Source organism: Natator depressus, chromosome 1, assembly GCF_965152275.1.
Source record: "Natator depressus isolate rNatDep1 chromosome 1, rNatDep2.hap1, whole genome shotgun sequence".
Lineage (NCBI taxonomy): Eukaryota > Metazoa > Chordata > Testudines > Cheloniidae > Natator > Natator depressus.
The window spans coordinates 50,401,363-50,423,520 of record NC_134234.1 but is presented as its reverse complement, the minus strand read 5'-3'; the positions used below and the strand labels follow the sequence as shown (position 1 = coordinate 50,423,520).

General features: G+C 38.4%; 1 protein-coding gene across 6 annotated transcripts in view; it reads right to left on the bottom strand.

Annotated features, from left to right (window-relative positions):
- NBEA (neurobeachin) overlaps positions 1-22,158 on the bottom strand; it is an 844,329-nt gene that overhangs the window by 443,258 nt on the left and 378,913 nt on the right. For 5 of the 6 annotated variants that reach the window (XM_074959554.1, XM_074959572.1, XM_074959584.1 and 2 more), the window contains 2 exons: positions 19,355-19,793; positions 1,296-1,450 (listed from right to left, as the gene is read on the bottom strand). In XM_074959554.1, coding sequence (XP_074815655.1) covers positions 1,296-1,450; positions 19,355-19,793 — 594 coding nt within the window. The remainder of the gene's footprint in view (positions 1-1,295; positions 1,451-19,354; positions 19,794-22,158) is intronic. The other variant, XM_074959563.1, reaches the window with a different exon arrangement.

Sequence of the window (22,158 nt, the reverse complement as noted above, 5' to 3'; positions counted from 1 at the left end):
TCGTGGCAGCTCTGGTCAGCACTGCTGACCAGGTCGTTAAAAGTCCGGTTGGCCACCAGCAGCAGGGAAGGCAGGGTGTCTGCCCAGCTCTGCCCGGCTCCCGGGAAGCTGCTGTCATCTCCCTCTGGCTCCTAGGCATAGGGGCAGTCACGGGACCTCCGTGCGCTGTCCCCACCCTGAGCGCTGTCTCCACAGCTCCCATTGGCTGGGAACTGTAGCCAATGGGAGCTGCAGAGGCAGCACCTCCAGGCAGGGGCAGTACGTGGAGCCAGCTGGCCATGCCTCCGCCTAGGAGCCAGAGAGAAATGTCGCCATTTCTGGGAGCCACCTCTGGTAAGCGCTGCCTGGAGCCTACACCCTGAATCCCCTCCCACACACCAACCCCCTGTTCCAGCCTGGAACCCCCTCCTGCACCCCAAACTGCTCATCCCTGGCCTCACTCCGGAGCCCACACCCCCTCTTGCAATCCAACCCCCTGGCCCAAGTGCGGGAAAATGAGCAAATGAGAGAGGGTGGGGGAGAGCAAGCAACGTAGTGAGGGGGGATGGAGTGTGTGGGGGTGGGGCCTCAGAGAAGGGGTAGGGCAGGGGCAAGGCCTCAGGGAATTGGCAAGGAAGGGCAAGGGCATTCAGTTTCTGCAAATAGAAAGTTGGCAACCCTAAGTAAAGGAAACAAGCCCCTACCTCTCTTTTTAAACCTTTATAGGTTATCTCTAAGGTGAAAATAAACTGTTACTTGAAGAATGATCCATGTTAACATGGATGGGTATTCATTGAAAGGCCTTATGACTTTTATTCACAAATACGAATACATAGATTTGGGGTCAAGAAGGAATATAAAACCTGTTCCACTCTAGGGTATATTAGCAGCACCGTAGTTTTTTACCTTCTTGGGGGGTTTTTACCTTCTTGGGGGGTTTTTACCTTCTTGGGGGGTTAAATAGGGAATATCTACTAGCATTAAGTGTGTATATCCCCTACAAATATGCTATCATAGGAGAGAGGAGGCACTGGGGAAACTCACTCATTTCTGTTGTAATCCTCTATGTTTCTAAGACATCATTAGGACTATATATTCATCTATATAAGGTTGAATAATTTTCTTAAACAATAATGGTGAGAATACACATACAGCAAGAGGAAATTATGTCCTTCATAGAGGACAAAAAGATATAATTGAGCTTTCAAGGTTTTTATTTTTAAAAAGGTATAGTAATAATAGAAAGGAGACAACTGAAGGGAAAAAAACAACAAAAAGAAAAAGATGAGGTTCACAAAAATATTTAAGGACGATACCTGTTGTATTAATCATACTTTTTGGTGTAGCTCCTGTAGCAGCAAATATGTTTGGTGTAGTACCCGGGGGCAGAACACCTCCAGCAGTGGCAGCTCCAACTGTGGTAACAGCTAGACTACCTGGAGGCGGTTTCTTTACAGGTACGACAACACTCCTGCAGAGAAAGAAATGTCAAGTTAATCCAACACCACAAAGAAGTGACACAGGGGTTTGTTTTGTTTTTTTTAAACCACTTTTGATAAAAAATACACAAAGAATCATACAAATGTAGGGCTGGAAGGGGTCTTGAAAAGTCATCAAGTCCATGACCCTTGTGCTGAGGCAGGACCAAGTAAATTTAGATCGTCCCTGAGAGGTATTTGTCCAACTTGTTCTTAAAAACCTCCATTGATGGGAATTCCAAAACTTCTCTTAGAAATCTATTCCAGAGGTTAACTACCCTTATGGTAGGAAAACTTTTCCTAACATATAAAGTAAATCTCCTTTGCTGCAGATTAAGCACATTACTACTACTTCTACATTCAGTACACAAGCAGAATGATTGATCAATAATTTAACAATCATAGAGAACAGGTCCCCTTTGAAGAGTTATCAGCTCCCCGCTCAGCCTTCTTTTCTCAAGACTAAACATGCCCTGTTTTTTGTTAAACTTTCCTTGTAGGTCAGGTTTTTTAAAACCTTTTATCATTTTTTGTTGCTCTCCTTTGGGCTCTTTCCAATTTATCCACATTTTTTCTAAAGTGTGACATCCAGACTGCTTCAGCTGAGGCCTCACCAGTGCCGAATAGAGCGGAACAATTACCTCCCATGTCTTACGTATGACTCTGCTGTTAATATACCCCAGAATGATATTAACCTTTCTTACAACAGCATCACATTGTTGACTTGTGTTCAATTTGTGATCCACTACAACCCCCAGATCTTCTTCAGGAGTAATACCACCCAGCGAGTTTTTCCTCATTTTGTAGTTGTGCATTTGATTTTTCCTTCCTAAGGGAAGTACTTTACACTTATCTTTATTGAATTTCATCTTGTTGATTTCAGACTACTTATCCAATTTGTCAAGGTCATTTTGAATTCTAATCCTGTTCTCTAAAGTGATTGCAACCCTCCACCCCCATCTTTGTGTCAACTACAAATTTTATAAACATTCTACACTCCGTTGTTCAAGTACAAGTGAAAATACTGAATGGTACCAGACCCATGGGACCCCGCTAGATACGCTCTCCCAGTTTGACAGTAAACCATTGATAACTACTCTTCGAGTAGTTTTTCAACAAGTTGTGCACCTGCCTTATAGTAATTTAATCTAGAGTGCATTTCCCTAGTTTTGTTATGAGAATATCACATGGAACTGTGCTAAAAGCCTTACTAAAATCAAGATATATCATGTTTACTGCTTCTCCCCTATCCATTAGGACAGTAACTCTGTCAAAGAAGGAAATTAGGTTGGTTTGGCTTGATTTGTTCTTGACAAATCCACGCTGGCTATTCCTTATAACCCCTACTGTCCTTTAGGTTCTTACAAAGTGATTGTTTAATAATTTGTTCCAGTATATGTCCAAGTATCCAAGTTAGGATGACTGATCTGTAATTCCCCAGGTCCTTTTGTTCACCCTTTTAAAGACAGGTACTATATTAGCCCTTCTCCAGTCCTCTAGGACTTCATCCATTCCTCATGAGATAATTACAAATGGTTCCGAGATTCCTTCAGTTAGTTCCTTAAGTACCTTAGGATGAATTTCATCAGGCCCTGATGACTTGAATACATCTAGCTTATCTAAATATTCTTTAACCTGTTCTTTCCCTATTTTGGTTCATTCTCCCTTGCTGTTAATATTAATTGTTTTGAGTAGATGGTCACCACTAACTTTTTTAGTGAAGAGTGAAGCAAACTAGGCATAATTATACCTAAATATTTTCTTAACTTTTATGGGATAATGCGGTCTAGTTGACCAAGCATGAAATTGAGAGCTAGGAACTTCCAAATTCTAATCCAGGTCCTGCCACTGTATGGTCATAATAATCTCAATTAATCTCTGTTTTACTTGCAACACCTGTAAAATGGAAATATCTCCTCTTTCACAAGGATGTTGTGAGGTCTAATAATTTATAGCACTTTGAATTTTCAAATTGCTTTATAAGTGCAAATACTGCAATTATTGTGGCAATGCAGTATATACTGCTAGTGCACATCTGTACAATCTTAGATGAAACTGAAATTGAATAGATGCCGTTATATGGTCTTAACAAAGCCATCAAAATTACAGTTATTATAGAGAATATATGAATATAGGACCTGATTCTCCACTGCCCTGCAGCTGGTGCAGTCAACTATACCTATCAAAAGCAGTGTAAATGTACCAATCAGAGTTCTGCACTCACACTTGAGGTGGTATTTTATATCCACTTTGCTCTCAACAGTGCCAAGGAGTAAACTGAAAATACAATGTGCAAGACAGTAAAGACTCAAACCCACAGTGTATATAATATACTTAATTTTATTCATTTAAAATTAAATTTCTAAATTTAAAATTTATAAATTAAAAAAAGATTGTTGCAGTATTGAGACTTTATAAACTTTAAAAAAAAAGAACGTACAGACCACACACAAGCAGTGATTATTGTACTGATACAAGTACATATTCATCACATCTGAAGACAGTATTTGTCTTCATCCTACCTGTAACTAAATGTCCTGATATATGCAGTTCAAAATAAAAAAAGGAATATACCAAAGGGACATTTAAATAGTGCTTTTCTTAACAAGAGGTCTCTGTCTGGCAGAAATGAAATCTGTCTACTTTTAATGTCTCTCTCTTCATTTTATAAAAAGGCTATTTCTGTGGCCCCTGCTTCATAACAAAACTAGAAAGAGAAGAACAAATCTGAAACAGAAGGGATTTTTAAATGCAAGAAAAAGAAAAAAAAGATGCTTATCATTTTTATTATACCCACATGCTTTTTTTTTCCTGAACACATGCACTTAATTTTTCAACTAAAATAGGCATAATATTGTAGTACTGAAATAAAAGAACAAAAGAATGTAGCTATTTAGGGTAATATGTCAGCTTCCTGGCTACAGTTCTGTACTTCAGAAAGTGCTTTTAGAAAGGATTTCTCAGTAAACCTGACAAGATTCTTTCAGAAAAAAAGTGTGTTTTAAGAAGAAAGGGTAGATAGATCTCTGATTCTCATTTATTAAGTAAATGAGGTCCAAGGTTAACTTATAGACCAATATTTCACCTCCCCTTACAAAAAAAAATACTTTAAAATATTTCACTTCAGAATTTGCTTTTATTCAGGACAGCCCAACTTTCTGGTTGGGGAATTCACCCTTCCGGTCTGCTGACAAAAAAAGGAGACGGATTTTTAATCAAACTACAATAGTCTCAAAGGACTCTTTGGGTTGGGATGTTTTTAAAAAGGCCTCCTTCCAACAGTTTGACTTAGAGGTTGACTAGGATACAGAAGAGAATAGACCTTTAGGAAACTCCATGTATACTAAGTCTAATGCAGAAAGTCAAATAAAATTAGAATGGATGTTTGTTTACTGTCTATGTCCAACAGAAGTCATTAAGCAGTGTGGCCTGTGCTGTGTCTGTGCCTCATTTAAACCTAAAACTCAACTGGGAATGCTGACAGGTGTCACGTGCACTTGCAGATAGTGATTTGCTAAGTTCTCAGTCATCTTGCTTAGAAACAGAAGATTAGACACTGGGTAGTACTGGAGAGATAGGTTGCATCAAGAGTTGGTTTCATTAGTATCAAGCTTGAGTAAATGTGAGTGACAGACCCCTCTCTTTCAACGACACTGACCATAGGGTCAACAAACTTGATAGTAGTATCAACCTGTTAGTAGCATCCCAGGGGCTCTTAGCTATCCTTTAATATCCAGGGCCATCATGTGTCAGAGTTGTCTGTGGAGAGTCAGATTTCCTGTGCTGTACTGTGCCACGTTCTGAGAAAGGGTGCTGTGTGCCATCTGAATGTGATTGTTGAAAGCTGGAGACTAGAGTAGCCATTTCAGACATGCATGATTATTTCTGTAAAAATCGGCCAAGATAGTTCCACAGAGAAGGTACAGGAATTTAAAGTATTGGTTGTGCCTTTCCCTCTCCATATCTGTAAGTATTTTCTGCTTTTGGTGTTGAAAATCTATCCTTCATGTTTTTTCGTGACAGGTCATCTGAGAATATCTATAATCTGTGGGATAATGAGAGTGGGAAGGGCATGTTTCTACCTTACATGCCTTTAGATCTGTGTGACTTAACTTCTTTGCCTGGTAGGATTTTCCATGAGAATTTTTAAGAAGGTAGCTGGGAACACACATTCTATGGTGGGCAATCAAAATTGGGCTTTTTGCTTGCTAAGAAGTGGGAAAGAGCTCAGATATCAGCTAAGAGAAAATGATTGTCTGATCAGGATGCAGTGCTCTGCACATGAATTGATGCCTTCTTTGAAAGCAAGAGAAAAGATAGTCATGTGGTTAACAGACTGACTGGCAGCTCAGGAGATCTGGGTTCCCTGCCTCTGTAAATAGATTTCCTACCTGGGCTTTGAACCATCTCTCTGTGCCTCAGTTCACCATTTGTAAACACGCGATACTGCCCTAACTCATAGGGATGTCATGACGGTAGATCCACAAAAGCCTGGAAGATGCTCTAATACTACGGTGATGGAGGCATACAAGTACTAGAAGCGTAAGTCTTACTTAATAAGTGGCCAGGTGTCCCTCACTAAATGTTGGCCATCTGGGTCAGTGGTCACTTTTCAAAGATAGAAGAATACATGTTCTTCAGTCTCTATGGCTTTGAATTGTATGTTCAGTCCAAATTTCATCAAGACAGAGGTCAGATGCCATTTCTTGCGTCTTCGAGGCTCTCTGTTTTTGATTATTTTGTTTGCAAAGTGGGCCAGGAGCTCTTGATTTCACACAAGACTGGGGTCTTACCACAGGTCCCAGGACCATTCAGTTTCTCCCTCTGCTGAACAACAGTCTTCACCACTATCACCCTACAGTATCTATTGCAGGAGTCCCAGCATGGTTACGGCTCCCTTTCTCCTCCTCATCTATGTGAAGAGAAGAAGCGTTTGTTGATGCTAAGCTCTCACATAGCAGCATCCATGAGTAATGCTCTAGTTGCCTATGAAAATGTACCATGCTGGCTTCCCACAGAATGCTGAGACATGTTTAAGGTCTCGGTCCTAAGTACTCAATGGCCTGAGTCTAGCCTACCAGAAGATAATCTGAAGGTCTGGGTCACAGACTGTGTCCAATAATTCCACTCCTCCTCCATAATGGAACTTCCTACTGTAAGGGTAAAGCTAATCTGTGCAGGACTCTGAACTTTCTTGGCATGTAGTCAGACTGTGGGACAAACTCACATAGGAATTAAGGACCATTACAAACCTCAACATCTGCTCATTAAGGACCATTACAAACCTCAACATCTGCTCCTGCAATTATGCAACCTTGCCTTGTCTAACATAAACACTAAGCTGTGTGTCCATTTAAACAAACACACACAAACAACCCCTCAACCAAAATCCTACCACAACAACACATGACAACACATACACAATTTTCCCATTGGGGAGAGGATGAGAGAAGGAACAAACCACACGATAGAGGTTAGTCACATTGCTTAATGCATCATTGGAAGGCACTCAAATACCATGGTGATGAGAGCAGTATAAGAACGTATATAAAATAAAACAGGGTAGTGTATCAGCATTGTCAGAGGCCCAGTTTGTTTTGTCTCCTTCCAGGCCTGGACTGCACAGTGGGCCTCCCTTGCACTTTAAAGGTGTGACATCAAAAAGTGCTTTGTGTTGGCCTAACTTTGCTCCCATTGAAGACAATAAGTGTTTTGCAATTAGCCACTATGGGAGCAGAGGCAAAAGTGAGCATTTTTCAAAATCACACCCAGAATCTGTTTAGTGATGTAGTGAGAAATTACATTCTAACATATAATTTAAATGCTTCATTCTGGTTACTGGCTCATATGCTCCATTGTGGTGCTCCCAACTGGGTCTTTCCTCTATATTGTCAACAAAGATCTTGTAAGATCTGGAAGTGTCTGCTGGGCCAGCAGTTCTTTTTATATCTTGCAGCCTGTGGGACTTTTTCAGGTGAATGTCTTCAGGACCCTCTAAAACAATTCTGATCCCCAGGAACTTCCAGAATGTATGACTGGTAAATTTGCTGAGATCTTACAATGGGCAAAACAGGATCTCAGAAAAGATAGAAAGATATGCTAGATTAAAAGATTGCTGAATCTTAGGAAAGGAAAGAACAGTCCAGAATTGAAACATAGGAATTGCCATTCTGGATCAGACTTGAGGTCCACCTAGGCCAGTTATGGCTCCGGGGAAGCTGTTCCTTTGACCCATCACTCAGTCTCTCATTAAGCATCCTTCCATTTTACAGGCCCATATCTGTACTACACTTAGAATCCTGCGACTGACCCCACTTTTAGACTTCATACCCAGGTCACAGGACACTACGTCCTCAGAAGGGTTCTGGCACCTGCTCTAGACTTTTTTCAGGACCTGTGACCAGTATGAAAATGGAGTGTCAGAAAACAAAAAGAAAAGGAGTACTAATGGCACCTTAGAGACTAACCAATTTATTTGAGCATAAGCTTTCATGAGCTACAGCTCACTTCATCCGATGAAGTGAGCTGTAGCTCACGAAAGCTTATGCTCAAATAAATTGGTTAGTCTCTAAGGTTCCACTAGTACTCCTTTTCTTTTTGCGAATACAGACTAACACGGCTGCTACTCTGAAACCTGTCAGAAAACAGTTTGTTCAAAACAAATTACTATTTATTTGTCGCTAGGAACATAAATGGAGAGGAAGGGGGTTAAAACCACTAAGGGCTTACTCTCTTTGCGGGACACATCCCTAGTGGTCTAATATATGTGAACCAATCTATGTGAGAGATACGGGATAGATGATCAAAGTCACTGATATTTCTTGATATGATAAAGTACTTAGTACCTCCTGAATTTCTAAATGAACTTGGCACTAAAGAGGTGTCTCAAAGCATCAAAACATGCAGTTCTAGACATGCTAGCACATTCAAACACAGCGTGATAAAACAGGGTAAAACCATTACATGCCTATGGAATAAAGCTCAATAATTTGGAAATAGAGGAGTGACAAACTGCAAAGTTTTAGCAACCAAGTGTTCAGACTGTTCTTATTCATATATTGTTATGTACTGGTACATATGAAAGACCATAAACAAAGGGTAACGATAAATGGTAATTTTATCAGGTTATAAGGGTGAATGTGAATGGGCTGGAAATGTGCATCCAATAGAAAGTGGTGAAGGTGGGTTGATGAAGGGTTGCTTGATTTTATTTTATTTATTTTTTAAATGAGCTGTAAGGGATATTAATACCATGGAAATTATATTCTCAGGTATACCTCTATGAGGTGGTGACACAACATTGAAGAAATAAAAAATTTAAAAGGGGGATAAGAAAGTTATGAAACAGGAAGGAAACAAAATAAGTCAGCAAAAAAATAAACTAATATATTTAGTGGAAAATAATCAAAAAATCAATAATAGTGCAAGTTGAAATGCAATAATTTGGCCAAAACCAATAATTTGGCTAGTAAAAGGTGCATGTATACAATATTGCAATAAGACAAGATGACAAAAAAGCCAGTGTGATTTTGAGTGCATATCCAGTGGCACAATGCTACACACTGTCCTTTGGAGAAGCAATAAAAATAATTAAGGGCTGGAGGGACTGAATTATGAGGAAAGACTGAAAGACCTAAATGCATGTAACTTGATAAATGATGACTAAGGGGAATATGATAATATTACAAATATTTGAACGATGTAAATATCAAGGAAGGAACAGAATTACAGTATTTAAGGTTTTCTCCAAGGGGATACGCCTTCACATACTGGAATAAAAATAAGCTGCTGGACTACCATAATAGTGGTGATGGGTGCTACTACGGTACTCATGGGCAAGCTCAATTAAAAGGCAGTGACATAATCACAGTGGATCATCAGAGTATTCCCAGCACCTTTCTTACCACACACAAGGCACATATGACTGTGGAGAAGCGTATATTGCCTTCTTCAATTGTGTCTTTCATTTTAAAAAAAAATCTGATTTTGGGGTCAAAACCAATTTTTTTCCTTCTATTTTTAGTTTTTCAATTACCCCCCCCCCTTTTTTTTTTAACAAAACCAAATAGTTTAATGAACATGTCTATTCTGTTGAAAAAGCTATCTTCCATCAAAAACATTTAAATGGAAAATTGTAAACCAGAAAAACTAAATGCAGGGCTTTAGAATTGAAGGGCCATTTAAATCTCAAATATAGCTTTATTATGGTAACACTATAACTCAGTACGTACCCACAGCCAAAATATGTGCAAGAGTGGAAACAATGAAATGGCTACCAAATCTCTCCACTTGCTATCCCATTTATCTTTTCTTACACCCAGAAAGAAAATCAGTTTTTATATAATATTACTTTATAATTGCACCTGAAGATTTAGGGTGACTTAAATGGGAACAGAGCTAGGCCAACATTAAGAACTTTTGCAAGTACTATTTCTTCAAAATGACTTTTCAGCTGATGGGAACATTTTGGAAATGATAAAGTAAATGAGAAAGTTCATTTTACCTGATCTGAGTGTACTTGTACTCTCTACACCAATAAAGATACAGTACATAATTGTGTTTATAAGTGTCCTTCAATCCACAATTACCCTTTGAATTCACACCCACTTTTTCCTCTCCTTCAACCAATTAGAAACTGTTCAAATTGGAAGCTGAGTAAGGATTTTGGCCTAGAATTTTAACGATATTTAAGCACCTAAAGACGTAGATTGGTGCCTAGTGGGATTTTCAGAAGTACACAGGTTCCCATCTCCCATTGATTTCAGTGAGAGTTTGGCAACTAGACGCTTTTGAAAATCCTACTAGGCACCTATCTGCATCTTTGGGCACCTAATTTAAAAAAAAAACAAAAACTAAAATCTGGCCAGTAGGCCTTTCCAATACTGAGTGTAAGAATGCCTAAACACCTATAAAATCTGGGGCTTCACTACTTAGAAATGAACTTGTGATATTTACAGATAGGGTGACCAGACAGCAAATGTAAAAAATTGGGACAGGGGGTGGGGGGTAATAGGTGCCTATATAAGAAAAAGCCCCCAAAATCAGGACTGTCCCTACAAAATTGGGACATCTGGTCACCCTATTTATAGATCTGTGGTATATGTGCAAGCTGCACTCTGCTATCCTACCCAAAGAGAGATGATCTGGCATTCAAACCAACTGAATGATGTTGAACAGCGCAAAAACGTCAGACTTCTTTCTCATTTGTTCCAAGACTTCAAAATATAGGAATTTCTGCATAAATACAGATGCAGAAATGCTTCTTATTAAAATGACTCTCCAAAGTATGGAATGTTTATAGCACTCATTACACAATTTAAAAAGAAAAGGAGAGGTGCCACAAGTACTCCTTTTCTTTTTGCAGATACAGACTAACACGGCTGCTACTCAAACAATTTAAAAAGAAATCCATAAAGCACAAAAGCAAGATGACTCGAAACTTCAGTACTTTCAGTTTAGGAACTTTCTAGCAGGAAGACTAGTAATGTATCAAACAAACTGCAGAATATGAGCACCACACAGAATCACTCAAACAGTTTCACAATGCTCAGTGTCCTCGACTGATTATTTCTGGTGTGCCAAACCACATTTAGAAAATATATTCTGATACTAGTAATAATTAGAACTGAGTGTTATGGTTTTTTTGCCATCAAAAAGATGAGAATGGAAGAAAATTACTGGCACGTTATGTTCCATTACAGATATAAGTCTAGGACAGATAACCCTCCGTGCTTGCCTCTAAACATGTCACCCTGGACGTTATTTTCAAGGAGTTCAGTTTGATGTTAAAAGACATGTCATAACTTTGAGAATCCAGGCTCCAGTGTCCCAGAAATCTGTTTATATAGCTCATAATGTAATTACAGCTACCTTAACACAGATGAGGCAGAAGGCAGCAATATATTGAAAACTAATTGAAAAATGCAGTTGTCCAGAAGCACTTGCAGAGAAGAGGTCTCTGAAAAGCTACGCAAAGCTTCAGAGTTTGAAGTGAAATTTTTGATGTTGTCACTCTCAATCTATTGAATGGCTGACAGACAATCAAACCCGTCTGGCTGGCTGGCAGCTCATTTTGCTGGCAGGTGGCAAACAATTAGACACACCAATTTGTGCCTCCTGATGACATTAAAGCATGAAACTAAGTTGTATGCAGGGCCTAGTGATTTGTGTGAAAGCATTTCAAAAATAATACTCTTTGCCGTGGCAACTCATTTCAGACTGCCACCTCCCATTATAGCTTTGAGCAGTGAAGATGACAGGCTTGAGTTACGTGCAGCGCAAGGCCGCTTCTGTTCAATCCGTCATCAGCGCCCCTCGAGACCTCAATCCCTCCTTTCATCAATATCACCTCATCATTTACATTCGATAGTACTTGACCTGCTGCATACATTAACTACACAGAAGTCCCATTTGATAAAATGTGCTGGAACATGTTTTGTGCTTTTACATTTCATTTATAGTTATACAAGTTCTAAGAAATAATGCCCTGCAACACATATATACGTTATTCTGAGCAAGTACCATTTTGTTATAAAAAAATAAATATTCAGTGTTATAAATGCTGTTTTGGATAATAAAAGTGAACACTGCTTTGAACTTTATTTACATGAGTTTTGGTAAATTTTCATTTGACCCCAATATATATAAGAGGTTGCAATTTTTAAAAAAATTGCTTTAAAAGCACACAGCTCTTCAAAGAATAGTTTGTTAATTATTTTACCATTATTTGAGTGATTTCTTTTGTAAGAATCACCATAACCACCAGTGTAAGAAATATATATCTTGTACCACATGGTAATGTACATCAACTTTCAAAGAAAATACCGTGTAAAATATCAATTATCTCCAATTCCTTAAATAACTGATAAACAATACAAATCTATTACAGATGTTCCAACAAATAATTAGTTCAATACTTTCCTTCTAGACAAAAAAGGGCTTTAGGTATAGCCCGGAAACACCAGGACAGAGAACAACTAGGCTGCAATTTACTTCAATCTTTCAAAGATAATGGAGGAAGAACAGGAGGAAAAAATTCACAAAGCATTACACCTAAAATACAGACGTATTGTTTCTAAGTGGCTCTCTTAATGCATTTCAATGCCAATCTCTTACATATACTTTTAAATCTACTATCAGGTGTTTCTTAGCCCATGGGTTGTAACCCCCAAAACAGGTTTCAGGAAAATCATGGTGACACTCTTTTTCTCCATTTTATAGTCTTTCATTAATTTTTTTAGAAAAAAACAAGATGTCTCCATGGCCTATGTCTCCTTATAGCTAGGAAGATAACACTGAAAACATGACCGAAGTGCAAACTGATGCCATGATACCTGCCTGAACCTGCAGGCAGCCCACATTAATACCTTTGGATATGACTGCTCCATTCATCTCCACCTAGGCCCTGTGGACTCTGATACTGCAGCCATGACATTTCGCATTTTTTCCAAATTGTCATGGAATCCAGTATTTTTCTATTTTGTCATATACAACATTATGGTTTGTCTCCCTGCCCTGCTGGAACCTCCCTGCAGCTGTCTTTTGATCACTCAGTTGGAAGTTAATTAGATTACAATGCATGTTCCCTAGACTTCCATGGAACCAGGCAGCAGGATGTCTTTTTTCCTCTCTTCTATGGATCTATCTCTTGAAGCTTTCCCCTATGGCAGATTTAGATCAAAGCTTGCACCAGAATGTTTGTCAGCAACCACAATACCTCAAAGAAGCCATTGCAGCAGATGATAAGGGAACATGGGCAGGCATACAACCATTGAAAGCAGGGAGCACTGAGCTATTTGGGGACCAAGAATCCATCTTTACAAAAGAAAACCTTTGGATTCTTCTAGTGAAAGTCTATGGGTTTACAAAATCAGAAGACAGTTTTAATAGCAATACCATATACGCAAAAACTCTCTGAGCATTTCCCAGTAACACCAAGTGTAATAGCCAAAGCTGCCCAGCCTCACATAACTGGGCAAAATACTGAATGCTCCCTGAGTCTCAGATGGGGGAAATCTGCTGTTGCCAGTCAAATCAAAGCTGTTCACTTTTACCAGTGACTAATTTATAATAGCTGCAAGAACTGCTGTTTAGCCAAGTAAGGACAACTAGTACTACTTAGTACAAGTGAATGAAGACACAGGTGTGTCTTCTTTTGCCAACTTTTAATATCTATCTAGTATGAGTGGGAAGGAATCAAACACAAGAATTTCCTCTTTTCCTGTCCACTGACAGGATATGCTATATTCCTTGGTGAATACGACTCTGCTGTTACAAAATACTTCACTGATCAGCACCGGCCTTCTCTGAATTATTCTTTCCAGAGGTGGAATGTGGTATGTGTCAAACTGGAATTTGTCAACATGTATCAGGAGCAGAGTCTTGTTGCAACCACCCTGCCCTTCCCATATTAATAAGTGGGAGGGAGCCCTCAGCTAACGGGTGTCCCAGGACATCCCTGATGAGGATAAGTTGTGTGAGGGGGTGTTGGTATAGAAAAGATTGAGAACCACTGATCTACACTTGGACTAAATCCTGAGATGATAATCTGCTTTGACTAGCAGGCAGTGTATTCAAAGATTGGGACTCAGTCTTTTCAGTCACTCTCTTTCACTGGGCTCTCTTGCTGCTCAAGGGATGGAGTAAACTGCACCACACATAAACATAGTGCAGCACATGTTGTCAAGTGCAGTGGTACAGCCATGCCACTCAGCACAGTAAGTGGTAGAGCCAATGGTCTGCCCATTTTCTCATTCTCATCCCATCTCCCCGACATGCACTGAGTGATGCAGGTAGCCAGTGCAGAGGCACCTCTCACACACCTGTGCCACTGCATTAGCCAGGACACAGTTTGACCCTGTAGTAACAAGAAAATAAAACCAACAAATCCTTAATGTCTATACAACCTTAATCAAGTTATTAAAAAGCTGACAATTGCATATAACCTTAGGTCCTGAATCTGTACTGAGAACCATTAATGTAGATGCACAAGTTCACCTGGATTCTCACTGAAATTAACAGGACTCTGTGTGAGTGAAGATTCTGATGAAGGCTTAGAGCCCACATGCAGTGTTACAATCAAAAAGGAAAATTAATATGTTAAAGTTTGAGTATTTACTATTTCTTAAGCAACTATCATGTAATTTGTAGTGTACATCAATGGTTCCCAAACTTTTCTGCATCACGCCCTCTTTTTAATTGTCACGCCCCCCACCTCTCCTTTACCATCATCCAACCACCCTTTTAACAAATTCAATTTGTAATTTAAAATTTAAAATAAACACAAACTTAGTATACATTTTTTTATTTAAAATTAAAAATAAGCACAAATAGTTTTTCTTGGCTCAAAAATTTAATAAAATGTAATTTAAAATAAGAAATAGCATAAACAAAACAAATTTAATGTGAAGGATGATGCTGCATTTTCTTCATGAGTTGGGGAATCCTAGGTTTGAAAGATGAAAGTGCACAATGCAAATCGTTTTTGACATCCAGTCGATTTCTTTGTTTTGTTTTTATTATGACTAAACTTGAAAAGCTTTTTTCACAGAGGTACGTAGATGAAAACGGAAGAATAATACGTAGCGCTTCTTCTCCAACTTTTGGGTAAATTGTGAAATATTTTATCCAAAATTCCTCCAGGCTTAAGTTTTTGAAAATATCTTTCGCACTTGAATCGTATTTCATTCTGAGTGCTTGTTCTTGCAATACTTCTGGCAATGAATCCACATCAATGTTGAACAGATTACGTGCTAATTTATGAACGGGGTTGCCAGAAAAGTTGTCTGGAAAATATCGGATGAATTCATCAACAAGGCAGTCCAGATGAAACACAGTTTTGTTCTTCGCATCTGCTTTACAAAGTTGTTGGAAACCTTCATTTTCAACGAGTGATGAAAAAGATGCCTAACTTTTTGTCTTTTCCAACAGAGCTTGCATTCGACATTTCCAAAGCTTGATTTTTTTCCGTAAATGCTTTGATGGCATTGTGGTGCACTATAATGTTTGCAGCGTTGTTTCCTTGCAGCTTCAAATTGAGATTGTTCAAAGATTCAAAAATGTCCACAAGGTATGCCAGTGAAAGTTGAAACGTGTGGTCCATAAACACACAATATAACTCTTCTTTTTTCTATTGCTTGAGGAAAATTTCCGCTTTGTCTTTCAGTACAAATAATCTCGAAAGCATGTTCCCTTTGGAAAGCCATCATACCTACGTGTGAAACAAAAGAATTTTATGATCCGCTCCCAAATCCAAACAAAGAGCTGCAAAACGTCTCGTATTTAAAGCGCTGTTCTTCACAAAATGGACAATTTTGATGGCAAAATTCAACAAGTCACGTAGGTCATCTGGAAGGGTTTTAGCAGCCAACGCTTGTCTGTGTATGATGCAGTGAGCCGCGGTTATGGCTGGATTTTTTTCTTTCACCAATGTTACAACTCCAGAGCAAGAGCCACATATCGCTGGAGCACCATCTGTGCATACGCCAACCAGTTTTCCCCCTGAAAGTCCATTTTCTTCAAAAAAAAAGTCAGAAATTGTTTTCATAACATCAGAAGCCTATGATGTGGTTGTCAATTCCTTTGAAAAAAGCAGTTCTTTCACAGTTCCATCGTTAATTAATCAAATGTAGACGAGCAACTGACAGCATTGTGCTACATCAGTGGTATCGTCACACTGAATTGCAAAAAAGGAGAAGCTTTCACTGCCTCCACAACTTGTAGTTTTAAATCTTTTGCCTTATCGATTCAACGTTTCACGGAATTGTCGGAAAGCGAAATTTCCGCTATTTTTTTCTTGCTTTCGGCACCAAGCACAATATCAGCTGCTTTCAACAAGCAAGAGTTTCTCCTATTATGTGCACTTTCTTGGCTTTAGCGATGAGCAATGACAGTTCATAAGATGCTTCTACCACTTTGGCTGACGCTTGATGAAAAGCTACAGTAGCATCCTGCCTCACACGTTTTAAATTTTGAAGTTTAGCAGCAAAACACTCTTTTGGTTTGTCTTTCAAAGCCCTGTGGTTCTTTGTCAAGTGTCGCTCAAGACGACTAGATCTCAATGAATCATTACTAGAACGGTGTGGCATACTACGCATTGAGGATGATCGATCCAGTTTTTTTTCCATGACGGTGAAACCATACTTAATGTAGTCTTCACCGTACTTCCTTTTCTTAATCATAGCCATAATATACTAATAAAAAAATCTATAAAATAATTTTCCTGATTTGTGAATAATAACTGACGCAAGTTAATTTGAGTTATCACAAATGTATATTTACTACTATTATTATGTACAGATGTGTGCTGCCCTATATATACCCCACCACCAGTCTGGCAAGTAGCCGGTCTTGCGCGGTGAGTGGTGGAGGTAACCACTCCCATGATAGAACAGTCTCAAACAGTCTTGCAAGTGAGCTAGGAAGTTTTAAGAAGTTCCACTACTTTCTACATCATTCTTTGGCCTCCCCACAAACTGAAACGGCACCCCAACACATTGCAAGGCAAAGAAATAAAAAATATTTGCATTTTGTGGTATGAAATTAAAACATTGCAGTAATATACTTGTATTTACAGTTGTATTTTTATTATTGTACTTTGTTATACCTTTATTCTTGTCTACTTATATTCATAATAAAAATGAGAAGATTTTTAATATTTTATTGTAGTTAAATAATATAGTCCTGTAATTGGACAATTTTATGAATAGTTATAATTATGTATATAGAATATGTATAATTTGTTGTCTGTTGGTCTATTACAGGGGTGGGCAAACTTTTTGGCCCAAAGGCCACATCAGGGTTGCACACTGGTATGGAGGGCTGGGCAGGGAAGGCTGTGCCTCCCCAAACAGCCTGGCCCCGCCCCCTCCCACTTCCTGCCCCCTGACAGCCCCCCTCAGAACTCCCAACACATCCAACCCCCCCAATCCTTGTCCCATGACCGCCCCCTCCCGGGACCCCACTCCCTATCCAACCCTCCTCACCTCCCCACTCCCCAGCCCATTACCATGCCGCACAGAGCGGCAGGACAGACTTATTGGAAAACCTGGGAGGTGGGCAGGTGCAAGCTGCGCTGCCCATGCTGCCTGCATGGCTGCAGAGAAGGGGGACAGCGGGAGAGGGGCCAGGGGCTTGCCTCTCCGCCAGGAGCTCAAGGGCTGGGCAACACAGTCCCGCGGGCTGTAGTTTGCCCACCTCTGGTCTATTAAATAAATAAACAAATAAAAAATGTTTACACTAATAAAAAAATTTCGTTATGAAAATTTCACAGCCTCATGCCCCCCTTGGAATTTCTTCACGCCCCCCCCCCCCCAGGGGAGCACACCTGCCAGTTTGGGAACCAATGGTGTACATGCTGTACTGCTCAATGTAAAAGAAAACAGCTTTGAATATATTTGAGAATATGATGGTTGCTCACACAGAAAAAACCTCCAACAATACAAGGTTTTTCATCTATTCCCCCCCTTGAAACCAAACCAAATTACCATATGTAAGTTGATGAATGGAAAAAAAAAAAAAGCTTCTTCCTAATAAACTAGGCAATACATAGACTCTCTCTCTCTCTCTCTGAAATGATCAAAAGAACTAAGATATTTTTGGGAAGACCACATTCCCTTTTTGATATTCCAGTCCCAGTCCATTCCCTGCCTCTCTTCCAAAAGGTACAATCTTATTGTTAATTGAATTAGTTCAATGAGGCAGCCTCCAACAATTTTGTCTTATCAGATTCACTACACTTGTGTAGTGCTTCCTAACGTCATATTATAAGTTTTTATCCTGTAATTTTCATTTAGCCTTTTTCTCCTTACTATTTACATTAACCTGGAACTATTGACTGGATTTTGTTTTCATTAATATTTTGTGGACAATAATTTAATCCTCTATTATGAGAATTTGTGTATTTCATACATCTGTAGCAGTTTTCCCATGTCATATTTTAAACCTGAAATATTTATTTTTGAAGTTCCCTCAGAATTTTTTTTTTCAGGATGTGGTTATATGAACCGCAAGTAATATATTTCTAAAGCACTATTTTACAATTTTGCCACACTTCAGAACTTGTGCTGGATTGTTTAATTGATTCTTTGTTTAACTGAGTCTTCTGATTATCTAAATATTTTAGAGGAGAGACTAAAACAACCATGTCATACTGGAAAATTCAGTCATGTCAATGTACTTCGGAATTAGACTCTTGCATAGGTTAAGGATGAACACACAATACAAGTAACTCATTTTTGCAGAATGTTGTCAATTGCATCTCTCCACACAACTTCTATATTAAGACTCATGCAGCTGGTGTGGTTGCCTCAAATTAAGCTACATTAACCAGTAGTGCGAGCATTTTCAGTCAACCATGAGAAATAAAAAAATTATGGCTTGCAATTTAAAATGTGTTCCCTTCAAATATAAAAAAAAATTGGGCTTAAAACTTTAAAAATGAAATACAGGAGTCAGTCTCAATCTTGTTCTTATTGACATATGCACACAATCTGGCATGACTGATTTCACTACTGGAAGAGGACTGGTACGACAAACATTTGGAAGCATTTTGTTGAGACGTCACACGGCCAGTCTCTTGTCTATAAACAGACTTTTTTTCCCATTCAAAATATGGTTTTAAAAGAGAAAAAAGTTTTATTACAACAACAGTTCTTTAAAACAGGCTTGTTCTTCCAGCACCAATTACAGTTTTATTTGGTGCTTAGAGAGAAAAACAATGTGAATAACTTTTGCAGATGATATATGTTCTGGTTTTAGTAATGCCATGAAGAAGTAAAGCAACAGTATTTTCTTAATACTATCTAATCTGAGTTCACATCGGACTATCAACATGTTAACAAATAAATACTCTAAATCTCAGTATTACACAAAATAAAATAATTAACTCAGCCATATACCTGTCAAAGGAGTGAAACTGCATGGGAAGAATTGACTGAGCTTCCCTCTTCAACGCAGGATCTGGGTAAGGGATAGGATCAGGACCACACTCTGCAATTTCAATAGGGGCTGCCACAAGGCTTTTTAGTATCTCCTTGACATTCATGCCTTTGCTTTGGCTGATGCTGGATATGGAAGGTGCAGGCTTCAAGATTTCACTAGGACTTTCTGTTAAGCTTTCCTGAGATTTCTTTACCTCAGAAGACAAAGTAGACAATAATTCACTCATAGCATCAGGGCCTGTGCTTGTCTCTAAGTCTGTCCCATTTAAGATGCTGGGCATCTGCTCCTCTCCAATACCAGAATCTGTATGAGGAATGGAGCTTTCCAGCTGAATATCTTCAACTGGTGTTGGTGTTTCTTTTTCCTTGATATTCTCTGGAAATACAGCAGGAGTCTCTGTAGTGAAAAAGGGTTATAAACAATATTTAAAGCTTAGTCTGGAATTGTATAACAAATATATATCATTGAAGCTTTATAAGATAGAACTTATCAAGTCTTAAAAGCATATAAATCTTAACAAATTAACAACAGAGAATCCAACCCTGCAGAAAGCCACGGTGCACACAAAACTTTCATTGGTTTCTTTGGACATTTTCTGCACATGAAGGGCTGCATAATTGAGCCCAGAGTTGTGCTACATAATCTCAGTGACATTTTAAAAAATACAACCCACTCCTTATAAAGTTATTAAATGGCAGGACATTGCATACTAGAACATAGCTTGACACATTTATTGTGGTAGTCTAAACTCACTACTCAGCTACAAATCAGATGTCAAAACATTAATTTACGTATTTCCAGTGTCCATACTGGTAATATATGTGCAAAAAAGCTATGCTATTTCACAGCTTTAAAATATCTTCAAGTGCTTAATTTTCTTCTAAATGGAAGTTTAAATTGTCCCGAAAGCGGTAGATCTATTAAGTGTCTAGCCTTTCTAGTATCCTAGATAACATATATATATGAACCAATGCTGTGAATCCTTCCTGAGTCTGTAAACAAGATAGACAAATAATAGCTCAAAACTCCAATAGGGTTTTTTGGCACATCTTGAGAGAAGAATGAACACAACTTTGAGATCCCAGGTTGATTCAAATCCCAAATATCAACAGAAACTGAGGGGATGGGGGAAGTGAAATCAGTGGAATTTTGCAAAATGTCAAGGGACCCTATTAATAACGTCTTGTAAATGTCTGCTTTTATCAACTATTTACAATGAAACACACAAACAACAACTTCACTATGAAAGCATAGCAATCTGATGGTCCCATTGGAATTCGGCTAGAGCTGTGAAGACCTGCCTCAGATGGTCAATATTTCGGATTACTCTTCAGGGAGATGTACATTGTGGTTATCTTTTCAATGCCAAAAAGCCTGAACTCAAACTGAATATTTGTTTATTTATAATATCAATTTATTTTTATTAAGGACACTTGACATAAAAACCCTGAAGGTAAAATCTGAATAGCCTGAATATAAATTATGGCTTCATATGTATTTGTTATTTGTATTTGCCTTTGTGTTTCTGAGAAAATGGTAAATCTGGTTACTTTGGAAGATAATGTGCTCCAGTACATGTAAATAAAATTCTGCTTTACTAAAGGTTCTAAATAAAATATTTTTAACAACATAACTATCAGAAATTGTATGGTAACAGTTTAGGACTTGAAATTGTAATAGACAAGTGGATTATAATGTCAAAAATTATAAAAGTATATTAGGTACAAATATATTTTATCTTTATTTATATTCTCACACACACACACACACATATATATGTATTTACATTGTATATGTGAATTGTATACAGTACATTTATATATTATACATACACGCCTCTGAACTAATTTCAACTTAGAACAATTCATATACACTTGTATACCAACAATGTTATACACCATATATTGGCAGATGACCTCCTGAGGTCTCTTCCAACCCTAATCTTCTGATTCTATGAACTGCAAACCCTAGAGAAGACCCAAGGGAAATAATCTGTTACTAAGAACACTGTTTTCTTCTTCTAAATGTTGCATGCGCTCCCCATTACATATATATACTTTCACAAACAGAAGGACATGTCTTTTCCAAAGTGGATACCAACCCCACTTTTTGAATCAGGAAGCAGAAACTGGAATTATGTACTGCAAAGCTGACAGCCACTTGAAAAGATATATCCCCATTACACACGCATCCTTTACTAATCCACAGAATATGTATCATCATAGATATCTAGCATGATAGAGTTTAGAAAACGTAATTGGATCAGTGACATGATCTTAATGGATTTTTTGAGACTCAGTTTCCCCATACAAAAATAAGAAAGATAATTCTGGACTGGAGTGAACAAGGGGCTTTTGACATCCAGTTCAAGAACACTGTTGCTCTGCTTAAGCTGAAGCTGCTTTACTGGTTTCCTATCAATATCCTGCTCCTTGGGAAGACGAGTGGGTCAAATTGACACAATCTGGAGCGGAGACCTACAGTAAATATTCATGTTGACTAAATTCTGCAGAGGAAGAGACAGTGACTATATACAGTATCGCTCAAAAGTAGACACACTAAAAGATGGCCCACAGTTTCAATATTTATCTGGTTTACAATAAAAATCCATAATCTACATGTACAAATGTAGGGAATTTAGTGTTATGATATATTGCTTCCTGTATAAAGGAATTTCTCTGAAATTGCAAAATTTCATACACACAGTTTTCAGCAATCACTACGGGGTTATTTTAAACAAAGTAAAAATGCCTCTTTATTC